Source organism: Asterias rubens, chromosome 11 (genome assembly GCF_902459465.1).
Source record: "Asterias rubens chromosome 11, eAstRub1.3, whole genome shotgun sequence".
Lineage (NCBI taxonomy): Eukaryota > Metazoa > Echinodermata > Asteroidea > Forcipulatida > Asteriidae > Asterias > Asterias rubens.
The window spans coordinates 345,613-358,019 of NC_047072.1; the positions used below are offsets into that span (position 1 = coordinate 345,613).

The 12,407-nt window shown below is 40.3% G+C and overlaps 1 protein-coding gene across 1 annotated transcript; it reads left to right on the plus strand.

The window, feature by feature from the left end:
- The first annotated feature begins 4,556 nt into the window (after positions 1 to 4,556).
- LOC117296323 (tubulin alpha-1A chain-like) lies at positions 4,557 to 11,491 on the plus strand. Its single transcript, XM_033779186.1, has 4 exons — positions 4,557 to 4,656; positions 7,394 to 7,616; positions 8,075 to 8,223; positions 9,018 to 11,491. The coding sequence occupies exons 1-4, from the start codon at positions 4,654 to 4,656 to the stop codon at positions 9,987 to 9,989; spliced, it is 1,347 nt and encodes a 448-aa protein (XP_033635077.1). The 5' UTR covers positions 4,557 to 4,653; the 3' UTR covers positions 9,990 to 11,491.
- Positions 11,492 to 12,407: the final 916 nt, after the last annotated feature.

Consider the following 12,407-nt stretch of genomic DNA (forward strand, 5'->3'; position numbering starts at 1 on the left):
GGCTACCAATAATTCTGCTGGGTATATTGAAATGTTTGCTTCACTCATTTAGAGTAAGTAAAATACAACCAGATGTGGTTGTAAGCGAATTTGAAAAAGGTACTTTAACAGTTCAAATAAGTTCAAATATTCCAGCAATTCAAATTAACAAACCAATTGGAGACTTTGGAACGCTGGGTGGCAGCAGACTTGCCAGGTAAATTTCCATTGTTAACTTAGTTCCGAGCACGGGCACACAACTAAGAACAATGAATTTACCTGGTAAGTCTGCTGCCACCTAGCGTCCTTAAAAGTCCAATGACAGAGGACTAATTTTTGTTTTACCTGTCCCATTAGGGCATCCCTCTCCTTGCCTCTCACAAAACAGTCCCATCGATGTCACTTGAAGCTTGGCTTGATGTGAGCTCGCTGGTGGCTAGTGGCTGGTGTATGTTGGCTGGTGGCTGGTACCTGCCGCCTGCCGCCTGCCGCCTGCCGCCTGCCGCCTGCCGCCTGCCGGCTACGGGCTACTGGCTGCTGGCTGCGGGCTACTGGCTGCGGGCTACTGGCTACTGGCTACTGGCTACTGGCTGCTGGCTGCTGGTTTTGCGCTCGGTGTTGCCCCATCTCGATCATTGCTAGAATTCAAGAAGAAAAAACTGCACGGTTCAGCGAACACAAGACAAAGTATACCTTTGATATTCGATTGTTTTAATACCATATAAAATGTAGATTCAGTAAAATTAACATTTTGAGATATCACCGAAAATATGGAACAAACAAATCCACGCAGGAAGATCCCTTTAGGATATACACAGTCTGAGAAGCGTTACTGCAGTAACGCTTCGCTTGTTTAATTTTTCAAGAGAAACACATGTTTTTGATGGGAGTGAAAACAATGATTTCGAATGAACAAGAGATCTGTTAACCAGGGAACAGATTTCAATTGTTATCCTTCTCCATGTTTTTGAAGGTTTTCATCGTATGTATTTTGGTGTGTAATATGACATTAAAAATGAAAAACAAACATAAACGAAAAGGAAAAAAATAAACAAGCTTTGAAATAAAAAACAATTAAAATAGAAAATAACCCCCTCAAAAATTAACAATAACAATAGAACAAAATTACCCCCCCCCCTCAAAAATAAATAAATAAATAACTAAATAAATAAAAATAAAGCAGGAATAAGGCGACAAATGACAAGGAAACGAGACACCTATTTATATGGTGTTAGAAATTGGCTGTTCTTCTTTTATGTTTTAACACAGTGTGTGCATCTGTGGAATTAACCCTAATACTCTGCGCCCCCCCCCCCCCCCCACGGAACAAAGAGACCCCATTCACATGGCCATAGGGTCCATGAAACTTGTTTTCTGATCTAATTTTATTTTATAGACGAAAACAACATGGTTTTGCCGCGAGGCCGATACCCCCCCCCCCCCCAAAAAAAAAAGGGTAATTTTTATGTTTAACTTCCAAAGCCTTACCTTATTTTTGTCGATGGATCGATGTGTTCATTCGGCTTCGGTCATGGAAGTTTACGGCCCTTTCGACGGCGACTCATGGGGAGCTCTCTACAGCTACCCGGGCTCAAACACCGAAGTTCATTGCTTTGAAAAGTTTGATAGTCAAAACTAGAGAAGTTCGTGGAATTCACGATAATGTTGTGAGGGGTTCAACAGTGAGTTTTGTGTTGAACACTGCAGTTTTTGGTAAATGTAATACAGCCATGTGACAATAAAAACACAACGTGCAAATTCGTGTGTGCTGTTGTAGGCCTTCTACTTCAAAAACCATGACCGAGCCTTTTAGAATATCACCATTTTATAGTGCAACAGTTTGGACGAAATAGTTCTGAATGCACATGACTAGTTCCGGTGACAATTTCGACAATTAAAGTTCATCAGAAAATGCAACAATTTTGACAATATTGCAAGTAAAGTTCATCAGGAAAACGCGACGTCAAGACCCTCGTTGAGCCGAGAGATACGGCCGTCCTCCAGCGCGACACGTCCAGTAATGCCGTGCTGTATCTGCCACAACGAGGGCTTCGAAACCCGTGCCAAGATCTCCTTATTTGCATAACAAGAAGTCTTTCATGCTAAGACATTCCACAGTCACCGCCTAATCTCAGTTTCTTTCTCTTTTCTTGTTGATGTGTAGGGCAACCCATTGGTGTTATATAACGGTGTTCGTTATAACTAGACCATTCTACTTACACACATAACCGGACCATGGGTTCGAATCCCTATTGGTATTTCTTTTCAAATGCCCTCTTACAAATAGGCGAAGTTAACTGTGCGTGACCTGTGTTGACGATGGGTCAGCGCCATTTTCTTAATGGGCTACTTGCTAGCTATCTCAGTGGTTCTTTATTCTTTTGTATTTAACATTTTGTATGTACCATTTATAGTGTTTTCTTTAGAATTGGCTTGAGAGGAGGGCCTCTATAGTCAATCCTTTGGGCTTAGCAGTTTCATTACCCTCATGTACTTAAATTGCTCATTGCTGTATTTTAAAATGTGTTAACCTAGAATTAATTTGCATTATGTTGTACTTTTCATCTACCCGAGAAATGAAATAAATATAAAATGTGTTTACCTAGAATTAATTTGCATTAGGCATGTGTACTTTTCATCTACCCGAGAAATGAAATAAATATAAAATTTAAAATACCATATATACGCCACTTTAGTTGGTTTACAGCAGCTAATTCTTTTTCCCTTAATAAAAGAAAATATGTGTACTTACAAACAATCACATTTGCAGAGAGAGGAAACAGATATAGACCACCTCAGGGCCACATTTCTTTAGCTGCTTAAAGAACAGAGAATGATGCTTAACACACAAAAAATAACCCAAGTGTTTACGAAGGGTCAGCGCCATTTTCTCAATGAAAACTACTACTCCTTGCGAGTAATCTCAAAGGTTCTTTTGTATTTAACACCTTGTTTGTGCCATAGGTCATTTTGGTTGGTTTACGAAAGCTAGTCTAATATGTTTTCCTCATTTGAAGAAAACATCTTTACTTACAAGTACTAGAGTCATTCCAGTTTATTTACAACAGCTAGTTTTATTTTTCAAAATACAGTGTGCGTCTACCATTCCCACCATCTTGGGAGTCATTTTGTTCAAGGGTGGATCGGGGGGGGGGGCAACGGGGGCCGTTCCTGGTGTAAATAATTCATTTTGAATAGCCTACTGCTGACTACTGTGTTGCATTATTTCTTGAACTGATACTGCACTACGTTTTGTACTAAAAATAAAAGGTATTGCCTAAATCCACCAGCCCCAAATTCTACAGCTCCAAATCTGATGAATTTTTGTTGTGTTTCCTTCATCAATCATGCCTCTAATTGGCATTTCATTGCACAATACAACATCTATAATAATCCATCATTTTTCCGGAGCCCTTAAGCGGGCCCAGACCCTACGTCGTAGGCTACTCGCCCTAGCATGCTCCATCTTGGACACATTTGGGCCCCTCTAAAATATTGTCTAGAATCGCCTGTTGTGCACATACTCCCAAAATGGCGGACAGGAGGGAGTCAAAAAGTCAAAATATTGCTCCTCCATTTTGTTGGCCCAATAAAGCTGTTAACAGAAAATACTGCTCAGGAAACAATACACCAAATATGCATATGTTTTTTAGTATTTTGTTGGGAAGTTATAATCTAATGCAAACAGTTATTCCATTGTGTTTTGCTAAAAATTCCTCAAGGTTCGAATATTTTCTATAAATATAAATGCTTCCAGTTACGATAAGCATTCAGTATTATCCGAAAACAAATACAATTGCTTTTGTACAACACGTTTTCAGTTCCACGTGTACGCTGTTGTTTGCAAACACGGGGCGCAAGTCACTGCGCTAAATATAGCCCCTGACGTAATGTACATGACGTCACTGTCATGCCCAGCCTGTCAACAACAGCCCATTCATGGTGAACCTCGTTCCCGTGAACCTCGTTCCCGTATTTCTATAAATATAAATGCTTCCAGTTACGATAAGCATTCAGTATTATCCGAAAACAAATACAATTGCTTTTGTACAACACGTTTTCAGTTCCACGTGTACGCTGTTGTTTGCAAACACGGGGCGCAAGTCACTGCGCTAAATATAGCCCCTGACGTAATGTACATGACGTCACTGTCATGCCCAGCCTGTCAACAACAGCCCATTCATGGTGAACCTCGTTCCCGTGAACCTCGTTCCCGTATGAAGCGCAACTCAAACCCACCCAGTAACCCATGCAAAGCGATTAGATGTTAACCCCCCCCCCCATGGGTCGAGGTTGCGTGTAGACATACAATACATGCCTCGCACTGAAGCCACATCCGATTCGCCAACTGTCATCCTTGACCTTTGACCTGTTGTAATTAGCATAAAGGGACGGCCATACAGAAGAGAGTAAACACATTCGTCACCCATACACACTTGGATTTTGACTTCGAGGATCACACGATGAGATTACTATAATTTTTTTTTTTTACAAATTTACAATGCGTCGACAGCCTTGACTATCGGTGGTGCATAGGCCTATATAAAGAGGTTTGAGGTACCGGTTCGTCTTTATTTCGAATCCTGTATCGTACATTGACGACGCTAACAGGGTTTTCCTGAAAAGTCTTACAGGGTTTCTTCGAAGTTTCTTCTCGGCCATTGATACATCATAATGGTATGTCATATTCTTTTCGTTTATTCATGTATACGTTAATTTATTTGTTATTTTTGTTATGTATATTTTTTTTTTTTTTTTTTTTTTCATTTTATATATGCAGAGGGAAAGCTTTATTAAATCAATAGCTAGGAGAAGTTTAAAGCAACATAATCTGTTGAAAATAGTCAAGAATAAAACACAATTATGTATTTAATAACTAAGTGTCGTTTGCTAATCATTTTAAGAACCAATAAGTTGTTTTTTTTTTGCATTTTTTATTTCTAATAACCACGAAAGATTAAATCAACAACCAGGGGAAGCTCTTAGAGCAAACTATTATTTGAAAATTATATAAAGAATACGCAGCAAAACGAATTTAATAACTAAGTGAGTCACACTTTTTTTAGAACCTAAAAAGTAGTGAACATTAAATTTGCATTATTGTCAAATTGTGCATAAAGTGGACAGTATTTCGTCTAGAAATTTTGTCCAACGTGTTTTTTGTTCGTTCGGTAAGTAGAGCGCACGACATCGCTACCCCCCCCCCCCTCCGTTTTGTTTTGTTCGTACGGTACAAGTAGAGCGCACGCCATCGCTACCCCCCCCCCACGCCCCCACCCCAACCCCTTTCATTGCATCGTCATACACACGTGCGCACCGGTTTCAACCGGTAATATTTCGCAATGTTCATAGCGTCTATTTATACACGTGCACATCTGTTATTGCAAGAAGTCGGACTGTTTGCAAATCGAGCGCGACGTTGAATGCTGACCTTCTCATTTAAAGACACTAGATAGACACTATTGGTAATTGTCAAAGACCAGTCTTCTCAGTTGGTGTATCTCAACATATGCACAAAATAACAAACCTGTTAAAATTTGAGCTCAAGTGGTTGTCGAAGTTGCGAGATAACTATGAAAAAAACACCCTTGTCACACGAAGTTGCGTGCTTTCAGATGCTTGATTTCGAGACCTCCAATTCTAAATCTGAGGTCTCGAAATCAAATTCGTGGAGAATTACTTCTTTCTCGAAAACAACGTCGCTTCAGAGGGAGCCGTTTCTCACAATGTTTTATATTATCAACCTCTGCCCATTACTCGTTACCAAGTGAGGGTTTATACTAAAAATTATTTTGAGTAATTACCAAAGTGTCCACTGCCTTAAAATTTTTTTTTTAAAATAATTAGATTTCGTCATGAAGCTTCGATTGCGGTCTCACGTGAATCAGCAACACCATGATGCTTATATAATACTGCCTGGCAGGGACCGTATGGAAAGTTCAAAGGGAAAGATTTGGAGTTTGATCAGTTCTGTCATTGAATATTATAAGTGTAACATGTTGACTTTATTCTTTTAAAATTTCTCATTGATATTTTCCTTGAATAAACTTGGAATAAATAGCAAGTTGAGGTGTATATCACCAGCTTCACTTAAAAAACGGGTCATAATTGACCCAGACTCACAGGGGGGGGGGGGGGTGCTGCTGATACATGACGGGTCAGTTTGCCGCGTCACTTTTAGAAGTACTCCAGGCCATACTGACCCACTAGTGCCACAAAACTAGGTCAGGCCCCGGGTCACCAGGGTCAATTCTGAAATGGGAGTATTTAGAATGCATGACACCGCGTTACGACCAAAGCGCTCCTTTTCACGTTTAGGTATGCAGATAATTTAATTATGAGACCCATATACTTAGCACCTTGTAAGGGTAGGAGGTGATGCAGTGCAACAGGCCAGAAACACCAGGGCTTACCCCCCCCCCCCCCCCCTTTATCTTCACAATAAAGTGTACAGAGACAAATTTTATAAAGCCCGTAAGCACAACAATTTCAGCTTTAACAAAAATAGCTTTACCCACACAGAACACCATAAAGTAATGATGCAACTTGTACCACGGTGATTTCTTACTTAGCCAAGAAATTTGCTTAGCAGAATGTTCTGCTCAACAGCTTCATTAAACTGGGTCATGGTTCCATCACGTGCGTTTTAAAGAACATAGGACCCAGCCCACGACATGGACGAAGCAATATGATGAGGTGTTTTGCCTGTAGGACAAAAGTGACATGGCCGGGACTTGAACCCACCCCGTACTAACATTAATTACATCACCATAACATGGGTCTGGGGCCCAACCACCGGAATTATTTCACCATATTTATTTCACAATGTTATAAAAATATTCCTGAAGATATTGTGAATGACAAGCTTTCGGAGCGCCACGGCAGCTCGGGGCTGTATACTCCCTAATGGGAGCTGAGCAAGATTAAAGGGATGTTTATTGGCCCAATGACCAGGGGACTAATGTAAAGCGCATTGATACGGTTTATTGTGAAATGCGCTATATAAGAATTTGTTATTATTATTATTAGTATTATTATTATTATTATTATTATTATTATTATTATTATTATTATTATTATTATTATTATTATTCTGATAACAAATATGGACTCCCATGGATCTCAGCAACTACATCTCGGGGTCAAAATTGACCCAGAATCCGGGTTCTGCTTTCTGGGTCAGTTTGAACCAATTCTGGGTCATTTTGAGTCGCACTGTCCCAAAAGCTGGATTCGACCCGGAAGTTGGTAGAGTGTTAACAGAAACAAAAAGTAGCTTAAACAATACAAGACAGTTTTAAAGGGTTAAAACAAAAATGCATTATAAAAACATAGTTAATGTACTTCAATTTTATTTGTATTGTTATCCTTCCATGCTATATTTCAAGTTCTACTTAAAATATCTTTCTTTCAGCGTGAGGTACTGTCAATCCACATCGGCCAGGCCGGAGTCCAGATGGGCAATGCCTGCTGGGAGCTGTACTGCCTGGAGCACGGCATCCAGCCTGATGGTCGGCTGTCTGATGACAAGACCACGAACTCTTGCTCTAAAGCCTTTAACACCTTCTTTAGCGAGACGAGCGGCGGTCAACACACACCAAGGGCTATCATGCTCGATCTTGAACCCACTGTTGTTGGTAAGTAGAATATTACTCTATCCTGATTAAACGCACTGGACACTTTAATGGTAATTAGGCCTATTTAAAATAATTGTCAGCATAAAAACTTACTTGGTAACAAGCAATGGGGAGCTGTTGATAGTATAAAACATTGTGAGAAACGGCTCCCTCTGAAGTAACGTAGATTTTTAGAAGTCATTCCTCACTAAAATATTTGAATTTAATCCGATACCTCGATCAGCTGATGCTTAACACATGATTCTCTTGCTAAGCAAAAACAGTTTACCAGCCAACATTCCATGAAGTTTACATGGTTGTGACTGGTGCCCTACTAATTTGTTGCTTAGCAAAGACATTTGATAAGCAGTAGTTTCTGCTAAACATCTTTATGAAAATGGGCCCTAGATTGGGGTTGGATCAATGTGCCCGAACCATTTTGCTTATTAAACTTCCGTAAAAAATTTGCATTCTTGTAGATGAGGTCCGAACTGGAACCTACCGCCAGCTCTTCCACCCTGAGCAGTTGATTTCAGGCAAGGAAGATGCCGCCAACAACTACGCCAGAGGTCACTTCACCGTCGGCAAGTGCATTGTGGACAAAGTGCTTGACAGGATACGAAAACTGGCAAGTTATGTATTTTTTAAACTGGTTTTCCCGGTCAATCGTAGCAGCAATTGAAACAGTTTTTTTAAAAACCTGTATCTGTTTAGTTATAATAATTGCAATGCATTTCGTTTGTAACACATTGTCCGTATTTTTGGTCGTAACAACCGAAATCCCAAGCCCTGGTGCGGGTTTTTAAAACGGTTTCAGAGTTTCCTCGAATATGACTTCATTTCAGGGAAAACACTGTCACAGAATGTGTCTTTTAATGTTATGTATGAACTACATAATCAGTGAGCTTTCAGCCTAAAATCAAACTATGATGTTTTTTTTATCCATCCAAACCCTGGGAGGGCACATCTTTTTTGATGACAGTTTTTGGACTTTTGCCCTTCCCTGGACGGCCTGTGCTTGTTTTATTGTTTTGTTTTGTTGTTTTTTTTGTCCGAAGAATTAAAATAAATAAATAATAAAATAATAACACCTTTATTCATCCAATTTTACATTTCGTCATGTATAGGTGCTATGTGGTATAAGATGCATATAAATTAGAATCAAACCTACCAAAACAAAATGTTTTACTTCGAAAATGATTTCTGTTTTTTTTGCCAAACAATAACTCTGAAGACAATTCCTGATCAATTAATATCCAATTTATTTCCAGGAGCTTAACAAATCTGCAAATACAACTTGATGAAATCACAGAGCAATGCTCTATGATGAAATCCATACAGTTTGCACCTATGTCCTTAGTACATGTATAAACCAGAAGCATTTTTAAAGTTAATTTCAATATTCACCTTCTTGATCAACAGGCTGATAACTGCAATGGGCTTCAGGGCTTCCTCATCTTCCACAGCTTCGGTGGAGGTACCGGCTCTGGCTTCACCTCCCTTCTGATGGAGCGTCTCTCTGTCGACTATGGCAAGAAACCGAAGCTTGAATTCGCCATCTACCCCTCACCCAATCTCGCCTCAGCGGTGGTTGAGCCCTACAATGGCGTACTGAGCACTCACACCATCATAGAACACTCTGACTGTGCCTTCATGGTCGACAACGAAGCCATCTATGACATCTGTAAGCGAAACATGGACATCGACAAGCAGACGTTCACCAACGTCAACCGACTGATTGCTCAGATAGTGTCGTCGATCACGGCATCACTGAGGTTCGATGGCTCCCTCAACGTCGACTTGACGGAGTTCCAGACCAACTTGGTGCCCTACCCTCGAATCCATTTCCCACTGGTCACCTATGCTCCAATTATTTCTGCTGAGAAGGCCTACCATGAGCAGCTGAGTGTTGCTGAGATCACCAATTCTTGCTTCGAGCCGGCCAACCAGATGGTGAAGTGCGATCCCCGTCACGGCAAGTACATGGCCTGCTGCCTCCTGTACCGTGGTGATGTCGTCCCCAAGGATGTCAACGCTGCCATCGCAACCATCAAGACCAAGCGTACCATCCAGTTCGTCGACTGGTGTCCAACTGGCTTCAAGGTGGGCATCAACTACCAGCCACCTACCGTGGTGCCTGGTGGCGATCTGGCCAAGGTGCAGCGTGCCGTCTGCATGCTGAGCAACACCACCGCCATCGCTGAGGCCTGGGCTCGTCTGGACCACAAGTTTGATCTGATGTACGCCAAGCGAGCCTTCGTCCACTGGTACGTAGGAGAGGGTATGGAGGAGGGAGAGTTCTCTGAGGCTCGTGAGGATATGGCTGCCCTGGAGAAGGACTACGAGGAGGTCGGAATCGATTCAACAGATCCTGTTGAAGAAGAAGAGTTCTAAACCTTATAAACATTAACTGATGTATTTGATGCATCTCAGAGAGCGTCTTCAAAGTAGGAACGGTCGGAACATTCTGAATTGGTTAAATAACCCAGCAGGCGTACCTGGACCGATCCACTGGACTCCGGCTCGTTCCGTCTGAACGTTCACGATACCAACACGTGGCTCGGAACAATGACGCGGTCCAGAGGAACATGTCCGACTTCGGACCTTGCCCCTTTACAGAATCTCGGATTTAAACAGCACACTGGTTCGCAGTCGCTCCCTCACATTTATTCTTATTATTGCTATCTGCGAGATCGGGCCATTCTAAACTGGGCGTTGTTGGCAACCCACCTCCAAGCAGTGACGGTGCAGTGGGTCATTGATGTGTGCTACATATTGACCTCATGACATTATTTTACTGCGTAAGATATTCGCAACTGAAGACTTTTAAAAAGAAAGTGCTTTGGAAAGTCACTAATTAAAGTGCAATTAATTAACAAATTAAAGCGTATTTTTGTGTTTTTCTTAAAAATAATGGTTAATATTTCATATTATTATCTCGATTTCGTCAAGCATAATTTAAAGTACTTTCTCCTTTGTATAGTGCGTCAACTTCGTGTTGAATGTATAATTAATACAACTTGTTTTATAATCTTGTTATAATATTATGTATATATTTTTATCATTTTTCTTTCCATTTTCTTTTCATTGTTTTCAATTTGATGTAACCCTATTGTATCCCAACATAATGAGGCAAAAAACGTTCAAACATGCCTAAGATTTTATTTAAAGGGAGGGTATTTGATACTTACTCCAATATAAACCAGTTGCTTGGTAAAAAGCACCGGAGAGCTGTTGATATTATAAAACATTACTAGAAACGACACCCTTTTAAGTGATAGTTTTAGTAAAAGAGGTAAAACTCACCAAAAGTAATTGACCCTGATATGAGAAAGGCTTCAGACATAAAGCCGGTCTCGGGCTTCTGAAAATACAAGTGTTTTTTTTCCCAAGTGTTTTCTTGCAACTTTGATGGTCAACTGATCCCAAATTTTTACAGGTTTGTTATTGTTTGCAAAGGTTGGGATACACCAAGTGAAAAGACTGGTCTTGCTGCAACAATTTTGTTTCTTATATAGATGTATTCGTCTTCATAAAAAGTGTTAAAATGTTTATTAAAAGAGGAAAGGACTCTAATCCAAACTTACTTGTAAATTGAAAAATTATAATAAATATACAGTTTGTGTAAACACTGTCAAAGCTGGGTGTTGTTTTACTGGAATTGTTTACGTTTTGTGGCGTCATTTAGGGAGAGTCTACCTCATGTTTATGAGACCTTTATCAATGTAACCAAACCGAGGTTGGAAGAACAAAATAGTCTGGTTCCTATTTGCAAAGTGATTATTAGCATACATTCTTGTTGTTTGATATGTGGAACATGACCGAGATGGAGGCAATGGTCTATAGCCATTAGCCAAAGACCTTGCTGTATCAAACCTGGGGTGGATTTCACAGAGAGTTAAGACTAGTCTTATCTCAAGTTAGGACCAGTTACTCGTCCTAACTTAGGACTACTCATGCAATTTGTATATCTCCTAGGACTAGTCCTTAGTTAGGACTAGTCCTAACTCTTTGTGAAATCGACCCCGGACCCGAGTTGGCTGCTACGGATACGGCTCCGGCTGGATTGCCGTGTCACTAAGTAACACCCTTAGCAGTGGTCATATATGTAGCCACAAATTCGGAAACGGTATCACGAACCCCAACAAAGGGCCATTTTCAAACGAGATTGTCAGTAGGCCTACCGCCTTTCTCAAACTGAAAGGAAGCTCGGCCATCTCTCTCTCGATATTTAAAGACAGTGGACACTATTGGTAATTGTTAAAGACTAGCCTTCAGGTGTATCTCAACATATTATGCATAAAATAACAAACCTGTGAAAATTTGAGCTCAATCTGTCATCGAACTTGGGAGATAATAATGAAAGAAAAAACACCCTTTAGATGGTTGATTTCGAGACCTCAAGTTCTAAATCTGAGGTGTCTAAATCAAATTTTGTGGAAAATTACTTCTTTCTCGAAAACTATGCCACTTCAGAGGGAGTCGTTTCTCTCAATGTTTTATACAGTTAGTTAACCTCTACCCATTACTCGTCACCATGAAATGCTTAATGCTAATAATTATTTCGAGTAATTACCAATAGTGTCCACTGCCTTTAAACCTATAGTTCATTTTCATTAACTTCGTATTAAGAACTTAAGAACTAAGACAACTTTAGTAATTGTCAAAGACCATGTATTCTCACTTGGTGTATCCCAACATCAGTACTGCCCAACATATGCATGAAACACCAACAAATCGTTGATTATTTGAACAATTTTTGGTCATCGAAGTTGCAAGAGAATACTGCAAGAAAAAACACCCTTTTTGCAA